The sequence below is a fragment of the Salvelinus namaycush genome, chromosome 41 (genome assembly GCF_016432855.1).
Source record: "Salvelinus namaycush isolate Seneca chromosome 41, SaNama_1.0, whole genome shotgun sequence".
Classification (NCBI taxonomy): Eukaryota; Metazoa; Chordata; class Actinopteri; order Salmoniformes; family Salmonidae; genus Salvelinus; species Salvelinus namaycush.
In genome coordinates this window covers 11,028,934-11,050,743 of record NC_052347.1, presented here as the reverse complement: position 1 = coordinate 11,050,743, position 21,810 = coordinate 11,028,934, and the positions used below count along the sequence as shown (strand labels likewise).

General features: G+C 46.2%; 1 protein-coding gene across 5 annotated transcripts in view; it reads right to left on the bottom strand.

Moving 5' to 3' along the window:
* Window positions 1–2,897: 2,897 nt before the first annotated feature.
* LOC120034059 (myocardin-related transcription factor A-like) overlaps window positions 2,898–21,810 on the bottom strand; it is a 44,922-nt gene continuing 26,009 nt past the window's right edge. For 3 of the 5 annotated variants that reach the window (XM_038980471.1, XM_038980472.1, XM_038980470.1), the window contains 14 exons: window positions 14,485–14,540; window positions 14,260–14,335; window positions 13,824–14,039; window positions 9,637–9,914; window positions 9,238–9,491; window positions 8,961–9,126; window positions 8,414–8,860; window positions 7,481–8,290; window positions 7,126–7,335; window positions 6,903–7,019; window positions 6,390–6,539; window positions 6,194–6,283; window positions 5,989–6,046; window positions 2,898–5,888 (listed from right to left, as the gene is read on the bottom strand). In XM_038980471.1, coding sequence (XP_038836399.1) covers window positions 5,293–5,888; window positions 5,989–6,046; window positions 6,194–6,283; window positions 6,390–6,539; window positions 6,903–7,019; window positions 7,126–7,335; window positions 7,481–8,290; window positions 8,414–8,860; window positions 8,961–9,126; window positions 9,238–9,491; window positions 9,637–9,914; window positions 13,824–14,039; window positions 14,260–14,335; window positions 14,485–14,540 — 3,524 coding nt within the window. In that variant the 3' untranslated portion in view covers window positions 2,898–5,292. The remainder of the gene's footprint in view (window positions 5,889–5,988; window positions 6,047–6,193; window positions 6,284–6,389; window positions 6,540–6,902; window positions 7,020–7,125; window positions 7,336–7,480; window positions 8,291–8,413; window positions 8,861–8,960; window positions 9,127–9,237; window positions 9,492–9,636; window positions 9,915–13,823; window positions 14,040–14,259; window positions 14,336–14,484; window positions 14,541–21,810) is intronic. The other 2 variants (XM_038980475.1, XM_038980474.1) reach the window with 1 other exon arrangement.

Sequence of the window (21,810 nt, the reverse complement as noted above, 5' to 3'; positions counted from 1 at the left end):
TGGTGTGTGGACGGCTGGACACCCTGTCTGTCTGCAGAGGGGCATTGACAGCGACCTCAGTACATTAGATGGATGGGCTCCATCGATCTTCCCATCCACCGTTTCATAAACTCAATTAAATTTGAGCACTCCTGAAGAGCTGCATAGTCCACCTGCATTGCTATTCTCCCATTTGGAAGGAAATCAGGCACCCTTTACTTGAAGGTCACATCACACCGTTGGCCAGAAGAGGTAATGCAGGAAAGAAAAAAGGATTTGGTTCCCTTCCAAGTCTGTACTGTACTTCCGTCAATCAACTCAATTTGCAACTCTACCTCTACAGGACTCTTTTATCCCCAATAATGTCAACCGGAGGATTGTCATTTGTCAAATTAATTCCAGAGATTGCTTCAATCCCCCAACAATGGCAGGTAGGCACCCCCACCACTTCATAAAACACTAGCGACCCTAATCAATATGTATGGTTTAAGAGGGGTGATCTGTGATGGAGTAGTGGGTGGGGATGGACAGCCCATAAAACCTGATGGACTATTTCAGTGCAGAAAATGAATTAAATGCAGAGGAATTCATTGCGATTGGACACATCCGGAACAACTTAAGCGGGATGGGAGGGGGCATGTGGGTGGATGGGGCGGCGGGGGGTCTCGAGTGACGTTTTCAATTAGTTGACAGAAATAAAGTACCTTACTCAATACTCACGAGACCTGCACACTATTGTTTCATTTTTAATTACAGTCAGGAATAAAGTAGCAAGAGGAACTGGAAAGACGGGACACTTCTTCACTGAGAAAATAAAAGCTTAACACAGATTAACTTTGCTAATTGGCTGGAAAATTCATTGGGGTTCCAGATTGGTTAATTAAACGAAAGGGACAATATGTGAGGGGCTAGAGGAGAACTAGAGTGCTTTCAAAGAATCCTTTAACGGTTCCTTAAAACGTTTGGGGGGGGGGTATTAACTGCTTATTGAAAGAGTTCAGTTTTGAACTCAGCCCCTTGGATCTTCATTGAAGAGGTAAGGGAAGAGGACGATGGCTGCTGTGACTGAGTCCTGTAAGGTTTTTGAGAAAACATTAAATAAAACAATGTATACAAAGATGATCCATGTGATCTACATAACATGTGGAAAACCGATACAAATTGTACAGTGGGGCAAAAAAGTATTGTCAGCCACCAATTGTGCAAGTTCTCCCACTTAAAAAGATGAGGCCTGTAATTTTCTTCTTCTACTTCAACTATGACAGACAAAATGAGAAAAAAAAATCCAGAAATTCACATTGTAGGATTTTCAATGAATTTATTTGCAAATTATGGTGGAAAATAAGTATTTGGTCACCTACAAACAAGCAAGATTTCTGGCTCTCACAGACCTGTAACTTCTTCTTTAAGAGGCTCCTCTGTCCTCCACTCGTTACCTGTATTAATGGCACCTGTTTGAACTTGTTATCAGCATAAAAGACACCCGTCCACAACCTCAAATAGTCACACTCCAAACTCCACTATGGCCAAGACCAAAGAGCTGTCAAAGGACACCAGAAACAAAATTGTAGACCTGCACCAGGCTGGGAAGACTGAATCTGCAATAGGTAAGCAGCTTGGTTTGAAGAAATCAACTGTGGGAGCAATTATTAGGAAATGGAAGACATACAAGACCACTGATAATCTCCCTCGATCTGGGGCTCCACGCAAGATCTCACCCCGTGGGGTCAAAATGATCACAAGAACAGTGAGCAAAAATCCCAGAACCACACGGGGGGACCTAGTGAATGACCTGCAGAGAGCTGGGACCAAAGTAACAAAGCCTACCATCAGTAACACACTACGCCGCCAGGGACTCAAATCCTGCAGTGCCAGACGTGTCCCCCTGCTTAAGCCAGTACATGTCCAGGCCCGTCTGAAGTTTGCTAGAGAGCATTTGGATGATCCAGAAGAAGATTGGGAGAATGTCATATGGTCAGATGAAACCAAAATATAACTTTTTGGTAAAAACTCAACTCGTCGTGTTTGGAGGACAAAGAATGCTGAGTTGCATCCAAAGAACACCATACCTACTGTGAAGCATGGGGGTGGAAACATCATGCTTTGGGGCTGTTTTTCTGCAAAGGGACCAGGACGACTGATCCGTGTAAAGGAAAGAATGAATGGGGCCATGTATCGTGAGATTTTGAGTGAAAACCTCCTTCCATCAGCAAGGGCATTGAAGATGAAACGTGGCTGGGTCTTTCAGCATGACAATGATCCCAAACACACCGCCCGGGCAACGAAGGAGTGGCTTCGTAAGAAGCATTTCAAGGTCCTGGAGTGGCCTAGCCAGTCTCCAGATCTCAACCCCGTAGAAAATCTTTGGAGGGAGTTGAAAGTCCATGTTGCCCAGCAAAAGCCCCAAAACATCACTGCTCTAGAGGAGATCTGCATGGAGGAATGGGCCAAAATACCAGCAACAGTGTGTGAAAACCTTGTGGAGACTTACAGAAAACGTTTGACCTCTGTCATTGCCAACAAAGGGTATATAACAAAGTATTGATATACACTTTTGTTATTGACCAAATACTTATTTTCCACCATAATTTGCTAATAAATTCATTAAAAATCCTACAATGTGATTTTCTGGATTTCATATAGTCATATAGTCTGTCAAGTGTACCTATAATGAAAATTACAGGCCTCTCTCATCTTTTTAAGTGGGAGAACTTGCACAATTGGTGGCTGACTAAATACTTTTTTGCCCCACTGTATATACATTTGTGTTCCTCCTTGTCAGTATACCTTCAGACACACAGACAAAAAAAAGTGAGCACATGAAAGTGGGCAGTTGCAAAGCAGGGTCTATATCTATGGGCTAGTTGTAATACAGTAGTTTGGTCATTCTAGGGCAGGGATCATCAACTAGATTCAGCTGCAGACCAATTTTTTATTGAGTAGATGGTCAGGGGGCTGGACCATATTTACAAATATATGACAAAACAGATGTAATCATTTCAAACCTTGCATACATTTGTATATGAACACATACTGTATCTCTCTTATGCATGGGAATTCTTTGGAACAGACTTCCAAAATTAAAATAACGAAGCAGATTTGCTCGTCTTTTATGTCCAACAAAACAATTATATATTGTATTATATTTTGCTCAGAAAATTTGGGGGGGCCAAATAAAATCACCCACTGGCCAAATTCGGGACACGGGCCACCAGTTGGAGAAACCTGCTCTAGGGCGATTCTGGTGCTAAATGATTACTTCACAGTATCCGCTTTTTCAAAATGTTCATCTCCAACCCTCATTCCATGCAGTGGCCCCCAAACATCCATGCTGTAAACCACAATTTATCCAATTTAAATGTAATCAATTACTTTTCTAAAAAAAAGAAAATACATAATAAAAATGTCCAAATCATGAAGAAGCCCAACCAGTATCCCTCCCCAGAGCAATCCCCAAATCCCTCAAGTGTTGACAACTTAAAATGGAGCATTTCAGAATCCCTAATACAGCAGATCGGGGCTGACTGGCCTACAATCCCTCTACCATGGAGGGTTTTCCATTCAACAGCACCAGTCAGGCCACCATGAGGGCAAAGTCAAAGAGGAGGATATACTGGACAGAAACTGCCTGTCCGCCCCCACCACAGAAGCATATCTTGAATGTATGTCTGTGGTGATATGCAACAAACCATGAAAGGGATAATACATTCAAACAAGCAAGCAATGCTCAAAATTGAGCATGTGCACGTGTGTGGGTGCAGTGTTGTGTGAGTCTGAGGCCGTGCAAATGCAGGCTGTATCACATCCGGCCGTGATTGGGAGTCCCATAGGGCGGCACACAATTGGCCCAGCGTCGTCCGAGTTTGGCCGGGAAAGGCTGTCACTGTAAATAAGAATTTGTTCTTAACTGACTTGCCTAGTAAAATAAGGCTCAATAAAATAAAAAATTGGTTTTCTAACTCCGGATACAGAGTTCACACTGTTGACAGAATTTGTCACAGTAAACCGTGTACTTGCCTAAAATGGAAAAACACTGTCAAGTCAAAAAAATAACTGTGCATTATAATACATTTTCAGTGTCTAAATTGGTATATTACAGCAAGAATTTATAGGGAGGACTTTATTAATAAAACGTTTGGCAAAGGTACTGATACAGTACATTAATAATAATACAGTCATGATGTTAAGGGGCACCCAAAATAATAACACAGCATTCGTGATTCACCAATGCGGCTCGTGGTTCAGTAGGCATCACTATAATTGATGGAGTGGACTACAGTATACACGAAACGGGTCATCTCTGCATACTTAGTTGCTTATATAGGTTAAAATGAAACAAACATTCCCATCTTTGCAATCTCTTAACCCTAACTTACTTTAGCTACAGTACTGGCTGACATTTAGTTCAGCGCGTCTATGAAAATGAACCTACGTCCAAGGGAGATCAAGTACACTACGTAGCAGCAATACCTCTGTTTAAAAAAGCAGGTTCTCATTTTTATCAAATATATAAAATCCTATCACGTCTGTCATAATGTTCTAGAGCAATATCATTAAAGCTAAGCGTGTAAGACCACGTGTTCTAAAACATGAAATCATGTTTCCTGGCATTTTCAAATATATTCCAAAATACATCCCATATTATGGGAAAAAATATATCATAGTCAAATATCACCATCTGTGTGTCTCTCCTCTGTACCAGGCTCCTCCTGCAGTTCTCCTACTCAGCCAGAGCTGCGGTCACCAGACTGCTACACTGGAGCCACGGTCTGACTCCTGCATGCATTCATGCTAACAAATAGCTACTTGATTCTCCTTCACCTTGGCTTCCCTGATCATCTCCTCTAAAGTTCTCATGAAAATAAGTAGGTTGTGGTTTTTTAACCCTAAAGCTGCTAGACAGACGTGATTATCGTCTTGTTCTCACATTACTGGTTCAACATTGTTACAATATCTCCATAGTATTACTAATACTACTAAGGGCAATAATAAACATAGACAATAGTCCAGATCGGTAGCTACGGTAAGCTGCTGACTGGCTCAGATGGAGCATCATCAACTACGGTCCACAGGGTTTGTTAACAAAGGTATTGCTGTATAAGCTACGTGTGTAAGAGGGCCTGCCTTATAGAACGTAGGGGTATACACATAAGACATCTATCAAAGTGTTAGTCAGTAAGAGGGACTGAGTTCAGAGTGCAGTAGAGCCAGTGTGTTTTTGAGTCGTTGTACCGTGCGTTGAGAAAAGAGAGAAAGAGTTGACAACGTAACATCAGCATCTATCCGTGTGGATGACAATAAGACGGTCCAAGGCTATAAGCAGGAGTCCCAGTGGAGCTGCAGGTCTGAACTGTCCAGAAAGTCCGCTGAGAAGACGCTGGGGGGCGTGTGGGGGCCCAGGGGACCCAGTGGGGCGAGCCCTGCAATCTCGTTGCTCGCCCCTCCCATGGTGATATCCAGCCAATCCATGCTGTCCAGGGCATGGTCTCCGAAGTCCAGGCCAGGGGGGTTGACCGTGTAGCCCGACAGCTCATAGGTGTCCATGGGCGAGGATGTGTGGTCCAGGATGCTGGGGGTGCTTAGCATTTGACTGTGAAGGTCGTCAATCAGGGTCAGGGGCCCGCCAGGCTCCACCCCCAGGAGGGGTTTGCCCGTGGTGCTCTCCAAGAAGTCCTCCAGACGTCCACTTCCTGTGTTGCTTACGTCCTGATCAACGGTGGCCGGCGCCTGCAGCTCCTCCTCCTCCCCTGTGCCTGGCTGGGGGGTCTCGGGTTCGGGAGGGGTGGGGGGCGAGAAGTGGAGCTGCAGCTGGAGAGGGGAGGGGGCCTGAGAGTGGGAAGGGGAAGGGGTGTTGGGGCGCAGTCGCGCCAGGGAAGGGTCGGGCGCTGGTTTGAAGGTGGCTGAGATTTCTGGGAGAGGAGGAGAGAGAAGAAATGTCAACCAGTAGGAGACAAATATTGAATCCGGAAACCAGAAGGAGCTCTTCTTCTATCGGCATTCAACACTCACCTCCTGTTTGAATCAGGATGTCGAAGAGATCGTCCATATGCTGGGTGGATCCATTATCCTGGGAGCAAGACACAGGGAGAATAGTAAAACCTGACACAGCAACTGAGTTGAGAGGTGAATACAGAAGAGCAAGGGTCTTGGCATGGTTGTCCATAATGAGACCTCTGAGACACAAACATAGAAACAGCCAGGCGGCGTGGGTTACCTTGTCATCCGGTGGGTTAGGGGAGGGTGTCTGTTTGGGAGAAGGAGGGCTGAACAGGGGTTCATGGTCAAGACCTGGACTCAAATCCTCCTGATGGAAATAGAACAATGTTCTCATGTCTTAAAAATGTATACTATTAACTTGTCCCTTTAAAGAACTGCAACTACAGTACAGGTTTTAACAAGTTCACAATTACAGTTTGAGCTGGAGGAGAGGGGGAGGCGTCTTTTTCAGAAGGGGAGGAGTCATCATTGGGGAAGAAAGGCTGGAGATTGGGCGGGGCAGAGAAGGAGAGAGCGACCCCTGGGGAGTGATTGGTTGACACCTGCAGCCCCGCCTTCTGTCCCTAAGCAAAATGGGAGATAAATCTTAATGAGCTGAGATGCAAATTAGCTGAAAGCTTCATTCTGAGTTTAAAACATAAATCACAAAGATGAGGAATATCATTACAGTAATTACCAGAATAATAATCACTATTACATTACATTAGTTATCAGCTCTTATATATCAAGGATGCTGTCAGCGTATTACAGGGTTTACATCATTAATTCACATAACAGACGATTATTGGAGTCACCGAGGCATTTCCGAATGACTCTCTCACTTAATGGGACATTATCAACAAGCCAGTCACCACCAAAATTGAGGCTCCATTGACCGCTGTTCAATGGACATCCTACATATCAGGCTTTTAGAAACGTTCCCTTACCTTTCTGGTTGGCTGCTTCACAAGGCCTGGTTGAGTTTTCGGTTTTGATTGGGTGTCACTGCTGGACAACTGAAGAGGGGATTGGCTGGGCAGCTTGGTGGGAGTTGACTGCAGTCTCTGGTAGAGACCAAGGAGAGAAATAGCGTGAGAAGAAAGTAAGCAGCACAAGGAGTCCCTAAACAAAAACATTAGGTTTGAGTGAAAGAGGGATTTAAATGTTTACCTGCAGTATGATGTGATTGGTTGCTTTTCCCTGTGGAGTGCCTTGTGGCGTATCACTCCCTTGGCTCTCGGCACAGTGATTGGTTAGTGCGATGAGGAAATGGTTGCCGTTGCTGTCTGTCACCAGGGTAGGTGTGGAGTGTGTCTTGAGGAGATCCAAGGGGAAGGAAGTGGTGGAGCGCGACTGCTGATTGAGGAACATCTGAGACACCTGGAAGAGACCAAAGGCATTAGTCAGCAAGAGACAAACACAAGGTGACACACTGACTATTTTGACTGGGATCACATTTGTTTTGCTGTCACTGTCTGCAGCTCTTGTTGTGACTAGCCGTTGAGTTGTTTTGACTGCCACTGACCTGTTGTGACTTCAACTGCTGTTGTTGTTGTGCCTGCAATATCTGCTGTTGTTGATGCTTTGACTGTAACAGCTGTTGGTTCTTTGATTGTATCTGCTGTTGTTGTTGGGACAGTAGCTGTTGCTGCTGCTGCTTGAGCTGTTGCTTGTGGGACTTCTTCTTCCTCTGCTGTGAGCGGTGTTTCTGCAGATTCTGCTGGTTCTGCTGTAGGAGCAGCTGCTGCAGGGCCTGCTGCTGTGCCAGCTGCAGCGCGTTGATCTGCTGCGTCTGCTGCACCTTCAGCTGCTCCAGCTGCGACCGCTGCTGTGCCTGGATCTGCTCCAGCTGCACCTGCTGAGGTGGGGCTTCCAAGGACGGCTCCACGGCCTCTTCCACATCCCCGACCTCCTGCTTGATGGTCATCTTGGTGACCTCCATGTGGCACTGGGAAGGGGTCGGGGAGCGGGCAATGGGGCAAAATGTGGAGGGGATGCTGGGGATGTCTGGCGGTTCTTCCTTCACCCTGACAAGGCCCAGGGGTTCTGGGGGGGCGTCCCGGCCCCCTCTCTTGCCCTGTTCCAGCTGGACGCGCAGGGTCTCCACCAGCCGCTGTTTCTGCCTTAGCATGCACGTCAGCTCCTCGATCTGCTTGTCCTTCTCCTGCAGCATCTGGTCCTTGTTCACAGAGGGGGGTGCTACTTGCACGCGTTTCTGCAGAGCAGCCATGGAGAACTGGCAGGCTGTTGGGGCCGAGCCACTCAACTCCTCTTTGATAGTGCCACGGTGCTGTGGGGAGGGATGGAGGCTTAGCTGGGTGAGGGGAGAGCTTACCTATTTGGAAAGAGAAAAGTAGTCTCTCAAGATTCAAACCATAAAACCTGATATCTGGGCACTATAAAAACATATATATATTTTTTAAAGTAAGGACACATCTGATATAGAAAGAAGACTTACCATCTCCCCAAATGCATCTCCATTACAGCTCGTCTCATCTGGACTCATCCCAGCTAGCGAGCGTTCCGAAGGGGCAGGAGAGACAGGCGGGGAGGAGCTAGTGCTGCCAAAGTGCATGATCTGCTGTGGAGCAGTGGTCATGAACGGGAAGGTTGCCAAGGTTAACACACCTGCATCTCCTGATTGGTGGACCACAGAGGACAGGGCCTGGTGTTGGGAAAGTTGCTGTTGCTGCTGTTTTAGTAGTTGTTTTTGTTGTTGTTGTGTTGGGTGGTTGCTTTTGGAAGCTCCGGCCCCTGACCCTGTGGCACCCCCTACTGTTGTAGTTGTTGCACTACCACGACTGTTCTGCTGAGCCTGGTAGTTCCTCAACCGCTCGATGAGGTCATTCTTGGTGCCTGACACAGGCAAGCTCCGCAGTTTGAGCTCATGCTTCAGTTCAGCCACCTGGAGGACAAAAGAAGGTGTCAGAATGTGAAATGTTTAGACACACAGTTGGTTTTGTCAACACAGTCAACTCTTGATAAATGCAACGGCTTTTACTGACCTTCAGGTCGTCCAGGTTAGGAGGCAAACAACCTGCTGTGGCCCCTCCCACATGTGTGACATTCTGCTGGCTTGGTGCACTTTGACTGGAGGAGGATGTCGAGGGGGCGGGCACGGCCGGAGAAGGAGAGGGGCCATTGGTGGGAGGTGGTTGATCTGTTAGTGGTCTGGAGAGAAAATAACGAGAGTCAAAACGATGATAGGATAGGATACAGGCTGAAGTTGATGGGTATGTGAAACAGTTGTATACACACACGCGCAAACACACACTCACTCACTTGGGCGGTGCAGGAAGGATGGTGTGGTAGTTGTAGTGCTGCTGCTGCTGGTTGAGGATCTGCAGCTGGAGGAAGAGCTGCTGCTGGTGGAGGATCTTGGCGTAGGTGGAGTCCAGCTGAGGGGGCGGCTCGTGGTCGGCCTTCTGGTCCGGGGGGATGTACTGGTGGTACTTCAGCTTCCTCACCTTGGGCTTGTTGTCCTTGGGCTTCTTGGATCGCTGAGGGGGGCGCTCTGAGGTGGGCTTTGGCTGGGACTGCAGGGGGAAAGATCATTGAGACGTAGTGGATTAAACACTAGACTAGTCTACTGTTAACAACAGAAGTAATGCTAAACAAATAATACAAATACAATGGGCTTTGGTACAATACTCATAATTAGCCGTGACAGCTGCCACTAACCTTGATCAGTGCAGGGGTGGTTCTCAGAACTGCTGTCCCATTGCTCAACTTCACTGGTTGGCAGGGCCCATAGAAGGGAGGAAGAGGAGGGGGTGGCGGAGGAACCTGAGTGAGAAACTGTGTGGGGGTGCTGTTGCAAGCTAGGGCGTCGGGGGGAGAGGGCAGAGGGCCGTGGCCCAGTGGAGACTCCTGACCAATGGGCTGATCAGGAGAGAGAGTATCATTACTGTCCTCATCAAAGGAGGATATCTCCCCAGCAACCTTGGGGAAGTCCGTCTCTGAGGGAGAGAAAGAGAAGACAGAACAAAAGAGTGAAAAGAGAGAAGATGGAAAGAATAGGGAGATAAACAGTTAGAGAAAGTAGAATAATGAGCCACCAGTGACAGTTCAGTCATCGTTGTTGTGATGTAGTGTGAGAGAGCCATGTAAAAAATAAAAAGCCAGGCTGTGTGTCAACATTAGCCATGCCATCATTCCTCTCAGCAGCCAGTCAGTCAGTCAGCATCAACAGAGGTTCCTGCACTGGCAGCAGGAGGAGGTGGAGGCCTGCTGGGCCCAGGGCTTTATCATCACATTGTAAATGGCTGGTACATCCCCACGCCTTTGATAAAGACTATTATGGATCTTTTATTTACAGACGGCAGGCAGTTGGAGCGCTCAGCGAGCACCGTTGGCTATTAATTTCCCATCAGTGGGAGATGATGAATAACCAATATGGGGTTTGATTCATTCTCTTCCTGAAACAATCATGTGATGGCTTCCCCTTTGCACCGCCGTGTGTGTGTGTGTGGCGGAGAGTGTGGAAAGCAGCACAGGTTGAGGTCATGTCCCTGTTCTCTGTGTGGATATGACTGCCTGTAATTTGATTGTTGTTATTAAGAGCCACCGACAGCCGGGGCAATCCCCTGAGATTGAACCATGCTGGAACCTGACGCTCAGACATGTTTACGTTCATCTTCACAGCAATCAATGCAGTTTCCATCATCTCATTTATCTCACGGTTTAACAGCACAGTAGAGACTACCTGTTATGTGAACTCTGGTGTGGCAATACATTTCCTTTACATCTAATCCAAACAACTGTGCCAAGTCATGTCTTGATGCGTGCACAAACACAACCACACACCCACACACCCAAACTGACACTCACATTTTATAGTGTTTTGTGAAATTGAAATCAACATGTTTCTGTGAACCGTGAACGCACAAATGCGAACAAACATTAGTATGATTAATATAATTTGCGCCCATGAGGGGCCCGCAGTGGGGAGGTGGGCAATGAGGTTGGCCCCTGCTCATCAGTCATGAATTTACAGAATGTGCGTAAATACATATCTAAGGTTAAGAATGATATCTCCATTCTTAGCAGCAGTTTTGAAGCATCTGAAGGCAGGCAAGGCCCTTCTAGATGGGCATGGTGGGAGAATACCAACTTGAACATCAATATGTTCATTTTGGCTGGAGGAGGAGATGGCCAGGAGGGACAAGCAGAGGTTCTCACGTTTTAACACACATACAGTGCATTCACAGCGTATTCAAAAAGTACTTAGACGCTTGACTTTTTCCACATTTTGTTACATTACAGCCTTATTCTAAAATTCTAAAAATGATTACATTTTATTTTAAATCTCAGCAACGTACACACTATACCCCATAATGACAAAGCAAGAACACTTTTTTAGAAATGTTTGCAAATGTATTAAACTTATGTAATAAGGTATTTCTGTTTAAGTATTCAGACCCTTTGCTATGAGACTCGAAATTGAGCTCAGGTGCATCCTGTTTCCACTGATCATCCTTGATATGTTTCTACAACTTGGACAGAGTCCACCTGTGGTATATTCAATTGATTGGACATGATTTGGAAAGGCACAAACCTGTCTATATAAGGACCCACAGTTGACAGTACATGTCAGAGCAAAAACCAAGGCATGAGGTCGAAGGAATTGTCCGTAGAACTCAGAGACAGGATTGTGTCGATTCACAGATCTGGGGAAGGGTGCCAAAATATTTCTGGTCCCTAAAAACACAGTGGCCTCCATCACTCTTAAACGGAAAAAGTTTGGAATCACCAAGACTCTTCCTATAGCTGGCCGCCCAGCCAAATCGGGGAGAAGGGCCTTGGTCAGGGAGGTGACCAAGTACCCAATAGTTACTCTGACAGAGCTCCAGAGTTCCTCTGTGGAGATGGGATAACTTTCCAGAAGGACAACCATCTCCGCAGCACTCCACCAATCAGGCCTTTATGGTAGAGTGGCCAGACAGAAGCCACTCCTCAGTAAAAGGCACATGACAGTACAAAAAAAAAAAAACTATGAATGTATGTACTTGTAAGTCGCTCTGGATAAGAGCGTCTGCTAAATGACTTAAATGTAAATGTAAATGACAGCCCAATTGGAGTTTGACAAAAGGTACCCAAAGACTCTCAGACCATGAAAAACAAGGTTCTCTGGTCTGATGAAACCAAGATTGAACTCTTTGGCCTGAATGCCAAGCGTCCTGTCTGGAAGAAACCTGGCACCATCCCTAAGGTGAAGCATGGTGGTGGCAGCATCATGCTGTTGGGATGTTTTTCAGCGGCAGGGATTGGGAGACTAGTCAGAATTTAGGTTAAGATGAACGGAGCAAAGCACAGAGAGATCCTTGATGAAAACCTGCTCCAGAGCGCTCAGAACCTCAGACTGGGGCGAAAGTTCACCTTCCAACAGGACAACGACCTAAGCACACAGCCAAGACAACGCAGGAGTGGCTTCGGGGCAAGTCTCTGAATGTCCTTGAGCGGCCCAGCCAGAGCCTGGACTTGAACCCGATCGAACATCTCTGGAGAGACCTGAAAATAGCTATGCAGCGACGCTCCCCATCCAACCTGACAGAGCTTGAGAGGATCTGCAGAGAAGAAATGGGAGAAACTCCCCAAATACAGGAGTGCCAAGTTTGTAGTGTCCTACCCAAGAAGACTTGAAGCTGTAATCACTGCCTAGGGTGCTTCAACAAAGTACTGAGCAAAGGGTCTGAATACTTATATAAATGTGATATTGCAGTTTATTTTTTATAAATTAGCAAACATTTCTAAAAACCTGTTTTTGCTGTCATTATGGGGCATTGTGTGTAGATTGAGGGGGGGGGGGGGGGGGGGGGGGGGGGGACTATTGAATCCATTTTGGAATAAGGCTGTAACATAACAAAATGTCAAGGGGTCTGAATACTTTCCGAACGCACTGTACACACACTGAGACACACACAGATGCACAGTATTTATATGACGTGTGACTGGGTCCGATGTGAGCAGAGTTCACATGAGATTTTATTCAGTACCTGTTCCTGATGACCTTCATATAGAGTTTCACTGGGTGGACTATTTTTGCTTATTCAGCAGATGTTCACGTCACGCTAGTGAGCGAATTTGTGAATTATGGCAATTGGAAACATTGGGCTTGTGGAATGGTGGACTTCTTACAAGAACCTGTTTGATGCTGTTGAAATAGACTAGTGTAGTGATCATGAGAGCTCATTTGCTAGTGTGGCTACATAATATGGAGTGGTACTGTGTCTGTTAGATGCTGCTGCTTTAGTTACCTATGATGGCCTGTTTGATGCTGCTGCTTTAGTTACCTATGATGGCCTGCTTGATGCTGCTGCTTTAGTTACCTATGATGGCCTGTTTGATGCTGCTGCTTTAGTTACCTATGATGGCCTGTTTGATGCTGCTGCTTTAGTTACCTATGATGGCCTGTTTGATGCTGCTGCTTTAGTTACCTATGATGGCCTGTTTGATGCTGCTGCTTTAGTTACCTATGATGGCCTGTTTGATGCTGCTGCTTTAGTTACCTATGATGGCCTGTTTGATGCTGCTGCTTTAGTTACCTATGATGGCCTGTTTGATGCTGCTGCTTTAGTTACCTATGATGGCCTGTTTGATGCTGCTGCTTTAGTTACCTATGATGGCCTGTTTGATGCTGCTGCTTTAGTTACCTATGATGGCCTGCTTGATGCTGCTGCTTTAGTTACCTATGATGGCCTGCTTGATGCTGCTGCTTTAGTTACCTATGATGGCCTGCTTGATGCTGCTGCTTTAGTTACCTATGATGGCCTGTTTGATGCTGCTGCTTTAGTTACCTATGATGGCCTGCTTGATGCTGCTGCTTTAGTTACCTATGATGGCCTGTTTGATGCTGCTGCTTTAGTTACCTATGATGGCCTGTTTGATGCTGCTGTGTACAGGCAGGATGTTCTTGTGAATGAGCTCCATGGGGCCGGGCCGGTGGGAGATCTTGTCGTTGAGGTCGTCAGCCAGACGGGCCCTCTTCAGCTGCAGTTGTTTGGCCTGGAGGGAGGGTTCCGCCGACGTCTCTGAACACACAGCACACAGCGGGTTAGCCAGCCAACAACCATCAGGCACGTGATCTTTATCAGGGAACCAGGAAATCAAAGCTGTGAGTTTCAACTTCAATGCTTTTGTAATGATGCAGATACGAAGGTAAAAGCACACAGCACAGCTACCAGTTATGGCACTCAATATCAGCTAATGGAAGAGCAACCAATTGAGGGAATTTATTTTGTAGCCTACATTTTTCAGGTGCAGCACTCTGTGGCTCAGGGAGGGGGCGCTGTCTGAGAAACTCACCCTCCAGAATGTGCATCCTGACCAGCTCCGACCTCTCCGGCCGACTTCGGATCTTCCTCTTTAGGTAGTCTTCAGTCTGGGAGAGCGGAGAAGAGGAAGAGAAAAGAGGAAGAGAGAAGGGGAGAAATGATTCACTTTTTAACCAGTTCACCGTTGAGGGTCAGTTTAAAAGTGTTCATCTGACAGACACCACAAAGAGTGAGAGGAGTATGAAGAGAAACTCACCCGCGCTCGCTCTAAACTTCGTCTCTGTTCGTGGAAGGCAGCTGGACTTTTCAGCGCTGGAGAAAGAGAAGACATTAACAGGGCAAAGTGTATGTTCATGCTGATGTTTAAAAAACAAGTGGCTAGAAACTTATGTCCTCAGGTACCAGGCAATGACTTCATAATGTACTTTACATTTTACACTTGAGTACTCAAAACCAATAGCATATCAGTATGCCTCTAGTCATTCATGAGTCAAATAGCAGGTTTCCATTTTCATGGTCTGACAGTCACAAGGTGGGAATGGAATGGAGACATCGAAGGGTTCTCTCAATGTGATTTTCCACTGTTTGAGAATTACTCCAGCCACTAGATGTTGCTTCCCGGTCTATAGAGTAATGCATGTACTGTATATTGAGCTATCATATAGCTACCTTCAGTACCTTGTTTCTGTGGGGAGAAGTGACATGTAACCTGCTTCTGCAGTCAGAGCAGACAAGAGACAGCGATAAAGAGAGTGCTAGCTAGATTGTCAGTCCCACATTACCCCTGCCCTGCTGTTAGGGTACAAGAGGGACTGCTACGTAGCAGTTATAACATGTAACGGCCCTGCTAAGCTACAGCCATCTCAAACGTTTGTTTATTCTTCCTCTGGGTTTGATTTGAAAATCCAACTATTGTAATGGAAGGGGGCGGCTCTCGGGGGCTGTGGGTGTTTAAGTGAGAAAGACACAGAGGAGAGCCAACCAGTAAAAAGCAAAGCCCCCTTTATTATCGAGGCATTGTGCTGACAACATCAAAGAGCCATTCCAGGATCTGAAGTCAGAAGGCCTTTGAGAGTTAGGTGTTATCCTGAGTAGTTTACATCTGGTTGAAGTCTGTTGTTGTGTTTTTATAGTGGAAGTGAACGTGTTTAGTCTGATGCTGGGTGTGTCTGTGCAACTAACTGTACATGAACCCCACTTTCACTCTCTTTTTTCACTTCCTGTTTGGCTTCCTCCCCTTCCTTCTAGTCACAACACCCCAGTATGTAACCAAGAAGTATGGGCTGAACAAAATGACCCTCATTACACCTTCTAATTGAATTTATGAAAGATAAAACAATAATTGTTGTTGCTCTCACATTCTCATAGCATAGCACCCTAATCTTCTTTAATGCAATGTTAATTAGGTATTCATTGTTGAAAGTGTTTCCTGAACCTTCCTTCACCAAATAATCAACCAACATGACCGCGAAAAATATATCTGGCCTCTTGAGCAAAACACTGTACATCCTGACCACTCGCCACTGAAGAAATGTACATGGTGAAAGAATTCTTCTCAGTCCTTCCCTGCGCTCCTAAATGGACTGACTGTGTCTGTATCTGTGGCTAAGCTTATGAACATCACGGACCATGATGGATTTATGAATGCAGAATAAGTGCATCTGTGAGCGTGAGGACGAGTGTTTCATGCATGATGGTGTGTGGATCACGTCTATTTTGCAGTTTTACTAGTAGCAGCACGCGATGTCTTAAAGTGGATATACATAACATGTAAGGTAGGATATCACCAGGTCTGCTTATTATAGCCCAGTTTCACACAGTGTGACACAAACACACCCTTACACCACAGCCGGCTAACCATGCATGCATTCGCACAAATATTGTTAAATGATTCCAACCATGAGAAACATGATTCTTATTTAATTCAATACACAGTATGGGATATCACTAGCTATAACAGCCATCTAATAAAAACAGCTCATGTCAAATCATATAAAACAACAATCAACCGTCATTAAACTGTCCAAAATGGACAATAAAGTATCTATTCTATTTTAAAGGTTATTTTGATTCCTGTAATTCAAGGCTTGACAATACGTTTCATTGTTATCTAGAATTAGACAAATGCTTCAAATTGCAAAAATCTAAATTTCTCTCCACAGAGACATGAGTGTGCGCGTCCTGAATATGCTTCACTGTTTTCTAGTTTAGCGCGTACAGTATACGCTATGGAAAATCCCATTATCTTGACTTAGTAATTCATTTACATACACTCGTAACAATGTGCGTAAGCAAACATATGACTGTTAGCCAATGTCCTAGAATGTTATGTTATCCACCCAACAGTGCACATTCAGGCTAATGTTGGTCTGGACAAAGACCCAATTGCCTGAACACTATTTATACAAAAGTATGTGGACACTCCTTCAAATTAGTGGACTATTGCGCAATGCCAAGCGTCAGCTGGACTCTGGAGCAGTGGAAATGCGTTCTCTGGAGTGATGAATCACACTTCACCATCTGGCAGTCCTTCGGACGAATCTGGGTTTGGTGGATGCCAGGAGAACGCTTCCTGCCCCAATGCATAGTGCCAACTGTAAAGTTTGGTGGAGGTGGAATAATGGCCGGGGGCTGTTTTTCATGGTTCGGGCTAGGCCCCTTAGTTCCAGTGAAGGGAAATCTTATCGCTATAGTATACAATGACATTCCAGCCGATTCTGTGCTTCCAACTTTGTGGCAATGGTTTGGGGAAGGCCCTTTCCTGTTTCAGCATGCCCCCATGCACAAGGAGTTCCATACAGAAATGGTTTATCGAGATCGGTGTGGAAGAACTTGACTGACCTGCACAGAGCCCTGACCTCAACCCCATTGAACACCTTTGGGATGAATTGGAATGCCGACTGCGAGCCAGGCCTAATCACCCAACATCAGTGCCCAACATCACTAATGCTCGTGGCTGAATGGACGCAAGTCCTCACATTAATTTTCCAACATCTAGTGGAAAATCTTCCCAGAAGATTGAAGGCTGTTGAAGCAAAAGGGGGACCAACTCCATATTAATGCCCATGATTTTGGAAGGAGATGTTCAACAAGCAGGTGTCCACATACTTTTGGTCATGTAGTGTACGCATCTCTGAGGCGGTGAGTAGAAAAAGTTGCAGGCCTCCGATTGAACCAGTCCTCCTGTCAGCAGTGATCACTAACACTCATTTAGCGCTTCACTTTTTCTGTGGTTCAAACAAAAACATTGGTTTTACATGAGACCACTTCCTGACTGCTCTCTGATTGGATGGAGTGGTGCCACCCTGGGATTGCATAAAACAGAGACTGTGTCCCAAATGGCACCCTATTCCATACAAAGTGGACTACACCAAAAATGTAAGAGGGAATGGAGGGAAAGAGAAGTGGCTGTCTGCACACTGACAGTACCAGCAAGGAGGACCTATTTTGCAGTATGGTCTGATACTCAGACCTAGGAGGTTAATTATGTATTCAGGAGGGAAGCGAGAGAACGAGGGGGAGCGAAGGAAGTAGTCAGGAGACATGACTGCCGTCAGGAGGTCGTTTAGCCGACCCATGCCTTTCCTGTGACTGCTACTCTTTCCCTCTCCTATCCTCTACTCTTCTCTGCCATCTCCTCACGCCCTCTCCTCTGCCATCTCCTCACGCCCTCTCCTCTGCCATCTCCTCACGCCCTCTCCTCTGCCATCTCCTCACGCCATCTCCTCACGCCCTCTCCTCTGCCATCTCCTCACGCCCTCTCCTCACGTCCTCTCCTCACGTCCTCTCCTCTCACCCTCTCCTGTTCTCTACCATCTCCTCACAGCCTCTCCTCTCCTCTACTGTTCTCTGCCATCTCCTCACACCCTCTCCTCTCACCCTGTTCTCTACCATCTCCTCACACCCTCTCCTCTACCATCTCCTCTACTGTTCTCTGCCATCTCCTCACAGCCTCTCCTCTACCATCTCCTCTACTGTTCTCTGCCATCTCCTCACAGCCTCTCCTCTACCATCTCCTCTACTGTTCTCTGCCATCTCCTCACAGCCTCTCCTCTACCATCTCCTCACACCCTCTCCTCTCCTCTACCATCTCCTCACACCCTCTCCTCTACCATCTCCTCACACCCTCTCCTATCCTCTACTGTTCTCTACCATCTCCTCACACCCTCTCCTCTCCTCTACTGTTCTCTGCCATCTCCTCACACCCTCTCCTCTCACCCTGTTCTCTACCATCTCCTCACAGCCTCTCCTCTACCATCTCCTCTACTGTTCTCTACCATCTCCTCACACCCTCTCCTCTACTGTTCTCTACCATCTCCTCACAGCCTCTCCTCTACCATCTCCTCTACTGTTCTCTACCATCTCCTCACACCCTCTCCTCTACTGTTCTCTACCATCTCCTCACACCCTCTCCTATCCTCTACTGTTCTGCCATCTCCTCACACCCTCTCCTATCCTCTACTGTTCTGCCATCTCCTCACACCCTCTCCTCTACCATCTCCTCACACCCTCTCCTCTACTGTTCTCTACCATCTCCTCTACTGTTCTCTACCATCTCCTCACACCCTCTCCTATCCTCTACTGTTCTCTACCATCTCCTCACACCCTCTCCTATCCTCTACTGTTCTCTACCATCTCCTCACACCCTCTCCTATCCTCTACTGTTCTGCCATCTCCTCACACCCTCTCCTCTCCTCTACCATCTCCTCACACCCTCTCCCATCCTCTACTGTTCTCTACCATCTCCTCACACCCTCTCCTCTACCATCTCCTCACACCCTCTCTACCATCTCCTCACACCCTCTCCTATCCTCTACTGTTCTACCATCTCCTCACACCCTCTCCTATCCTCTACTGTTCTGCCATCTCCTCACACCCTCTCCTCACACCCTCTCCTCTCCTCTACCATCTCCTCACACCCTCTTCTCTCCTCTACTGTTCTCTACCATCTCCTCACACCCTCTCCTATCCTCTACTGTTCTGCCATCTCCTCACACCCTCTCCTATCCTCTACTGTTCTGCCATCTCCTCACACCCTCTCCTCTACCATCTCCTCACACCCTCTCCTCTACTCTACCATCTCCTCACACCCTCTCCTCTACTGTTCTCTACCATCTCCTCACACCCTCTCCTATCCTCTACTGTTCTGCCATCTCCTCACACCCTCTCCTATCCTCTACTGTTCTGCCATCTCCTCACACCCTCTCCTATCCTCTACTGTTCTGCCATCTCCTCACACCCTCTCCTCACACCCTCTCCTCTACCATCTCCTCACACCCTCTTCTCTCCTCTACTGTTCTCTACCATCTCCTCACACCCTCTCCTATCCTCTACTGTTCTGCCATCTCCTCACACCCTCTCCTCACACCCTCTCCTCACACCCTCTCCTATCCTCTACTGTTCTGCCATCTCCTCACACCCTCTCCTCTACCATCTCCTCACACCCTCTCCTCTACTGTTCTCTACCATCTCCTCACACCCTCTCCTATCCTCTACTGTTCTGCCATCTCCTCACACCCTCTCCTATCCTCTACTGTTCTGCCATCTCCTCACACCCTCTCCTATCCTCTACTGTTCTGCCATCTCCTCACACCCTCTCCTCTACCATCTCCTCACACCCTCTCCTCTACTGTTCTCTGCCATCTCCTCACACCCTCTCCTCTACTGTTCTCTGCCATCTCCTCTCACCCTCTCCTGTTCTCTGCCATCTCCTCACACCCTCTCCTCTACCATCTCCTCACACCCTCTCCTCTCCTCCACTGTTCTCTGCCATCTCCTCACACCCTCTGCACTCTCTCCAACATCCTCCCTCTCTTATGTTGAATGAGACCCTGGCCTTGTTGCTTAGTCTGGCCCCATGCAGACTGGGGTTCTCTTCTGTTCAACGTAAGAAAGGAGAAGTAAACATAAAAGAGAAGCAGCAATAGCAGATATAATAAGGTTGAGCAATACATCCCAACAAAGCTGCTACTGTGACTGTCTAACACTGTTGCATTTTAACCACTCGGAAAGCACAGTAAATAAATATTCTAACGTATCAAGGCTGTTAGTAGTAGAAGGAAATGCAAGCCTTTTTTGTGATGGCCGCACATTGAATTCAATCCCGCTGCACACAACACTGTGTGCCGTTTCACTTGTTACCAGCAAAGGTTCATGAAGAGTGCCCAAGGATGGAAGACATTGAAGATGACAACTCAAATGACTACTCTAGCCAAGTCTGACAACCACTACACACATCGGTCTGAACAGAGTGTGACTAAATTCAACGGCACCATTTGCCTCAACATTACTAATAGGAGTAGATTTGAATTGGTTTCTTCTCTAATACTCCAAAAGCATGGAGAATAGGCATTGTTAAATAGTTGTCTAAACACTAAGGTAGTCTGTGTCAAACCATAAGACCTACCCCTTGTGTGGTTCCCTACAGAACAAGGAAAATATGTGAGCAATTTATAATAGTGTTCTGTTCCTGTAATACTAGGCAGTGTACTGTAAATATGAACAACTTGCAATGCATAGAGAGTAACATCAGTACATGTGCATTTCCTTTACTGGGCCAAACAGGGATTTGAAAGTGAAGAGAGAAAGCATTCTATTGGCGGTTCAAAACCCTGACTGAGGAGGATCATGCATCCTCAATGAATGTAATGCCAAAGAAAAACATGTCTGATACTGGTTTATTACTCATAAACCCAATCAGATTGAAACCATTCATGTCCATAACGGAAATGTACAATTTCCTTTGGTACACTTGTTCTCTGAGCTTACTGATGGACATTTTCTACCGGCCAAAGCATTTGTCTCCAATATGATGTTTTGATATTGTACTATATTTAGCCTTTGGACACATGGGGTTAATGTCTTGTTCAAATCATCAGATCTTAATTCTTGGTACTGTATATACAGCGCCCTCCGTAATTACAGTGGGACACTGGGACAGTGAAGCAGTGAACCGCAAATTCCACTATTGTGCCTAATCCTTATTGTGGCTAGCTTCACAACACATAACCCGGTCCGGTTAATCCTCACTAACCAGATGAAGCTGGCTGCTTATAACGTTAGCTAGCTAACTGGCTGCTTATAACGTTAGCTAGCTAACTGGCTGCTTATAACGTTAGCTTTGGGCAACAGGGTTAAGTAGCTGGCTAGCTATTTATTTATTTTCATTAACTGAAGTTCAATTTCAATAGGTGAACAACAAAGTGGCAACCTAGCTAAAACTTCCTCACAAGGATTCCTAAATCATTGCTAAGAATAATGAAAATTACTGCAGTTTTTACTGGTCATTGTTTTCAGGCTGGTTGTATTGGTGCTAGCTAGGTACCAAGCTAAAGCTAGCTACCCCAGAAGTTGTGGTCAAACAAATGATGCTTTATTACCAACGTGGTATTGTAAATACATCGTTCATGGTCAGTGTTTGCTGACTTTTTTGTTCAGCTTTGACGGTGCTACTATCTTTTTTGACACGCAAAGACCCAAACGGCGTTCTATAGTATGCATGTCGTGAAGGTAATAGCAGTGACGCTATTACTGTGTAAATCCGGTAGGTCAACATCTGAAAAATAGCGCACTTGGTAGTGTT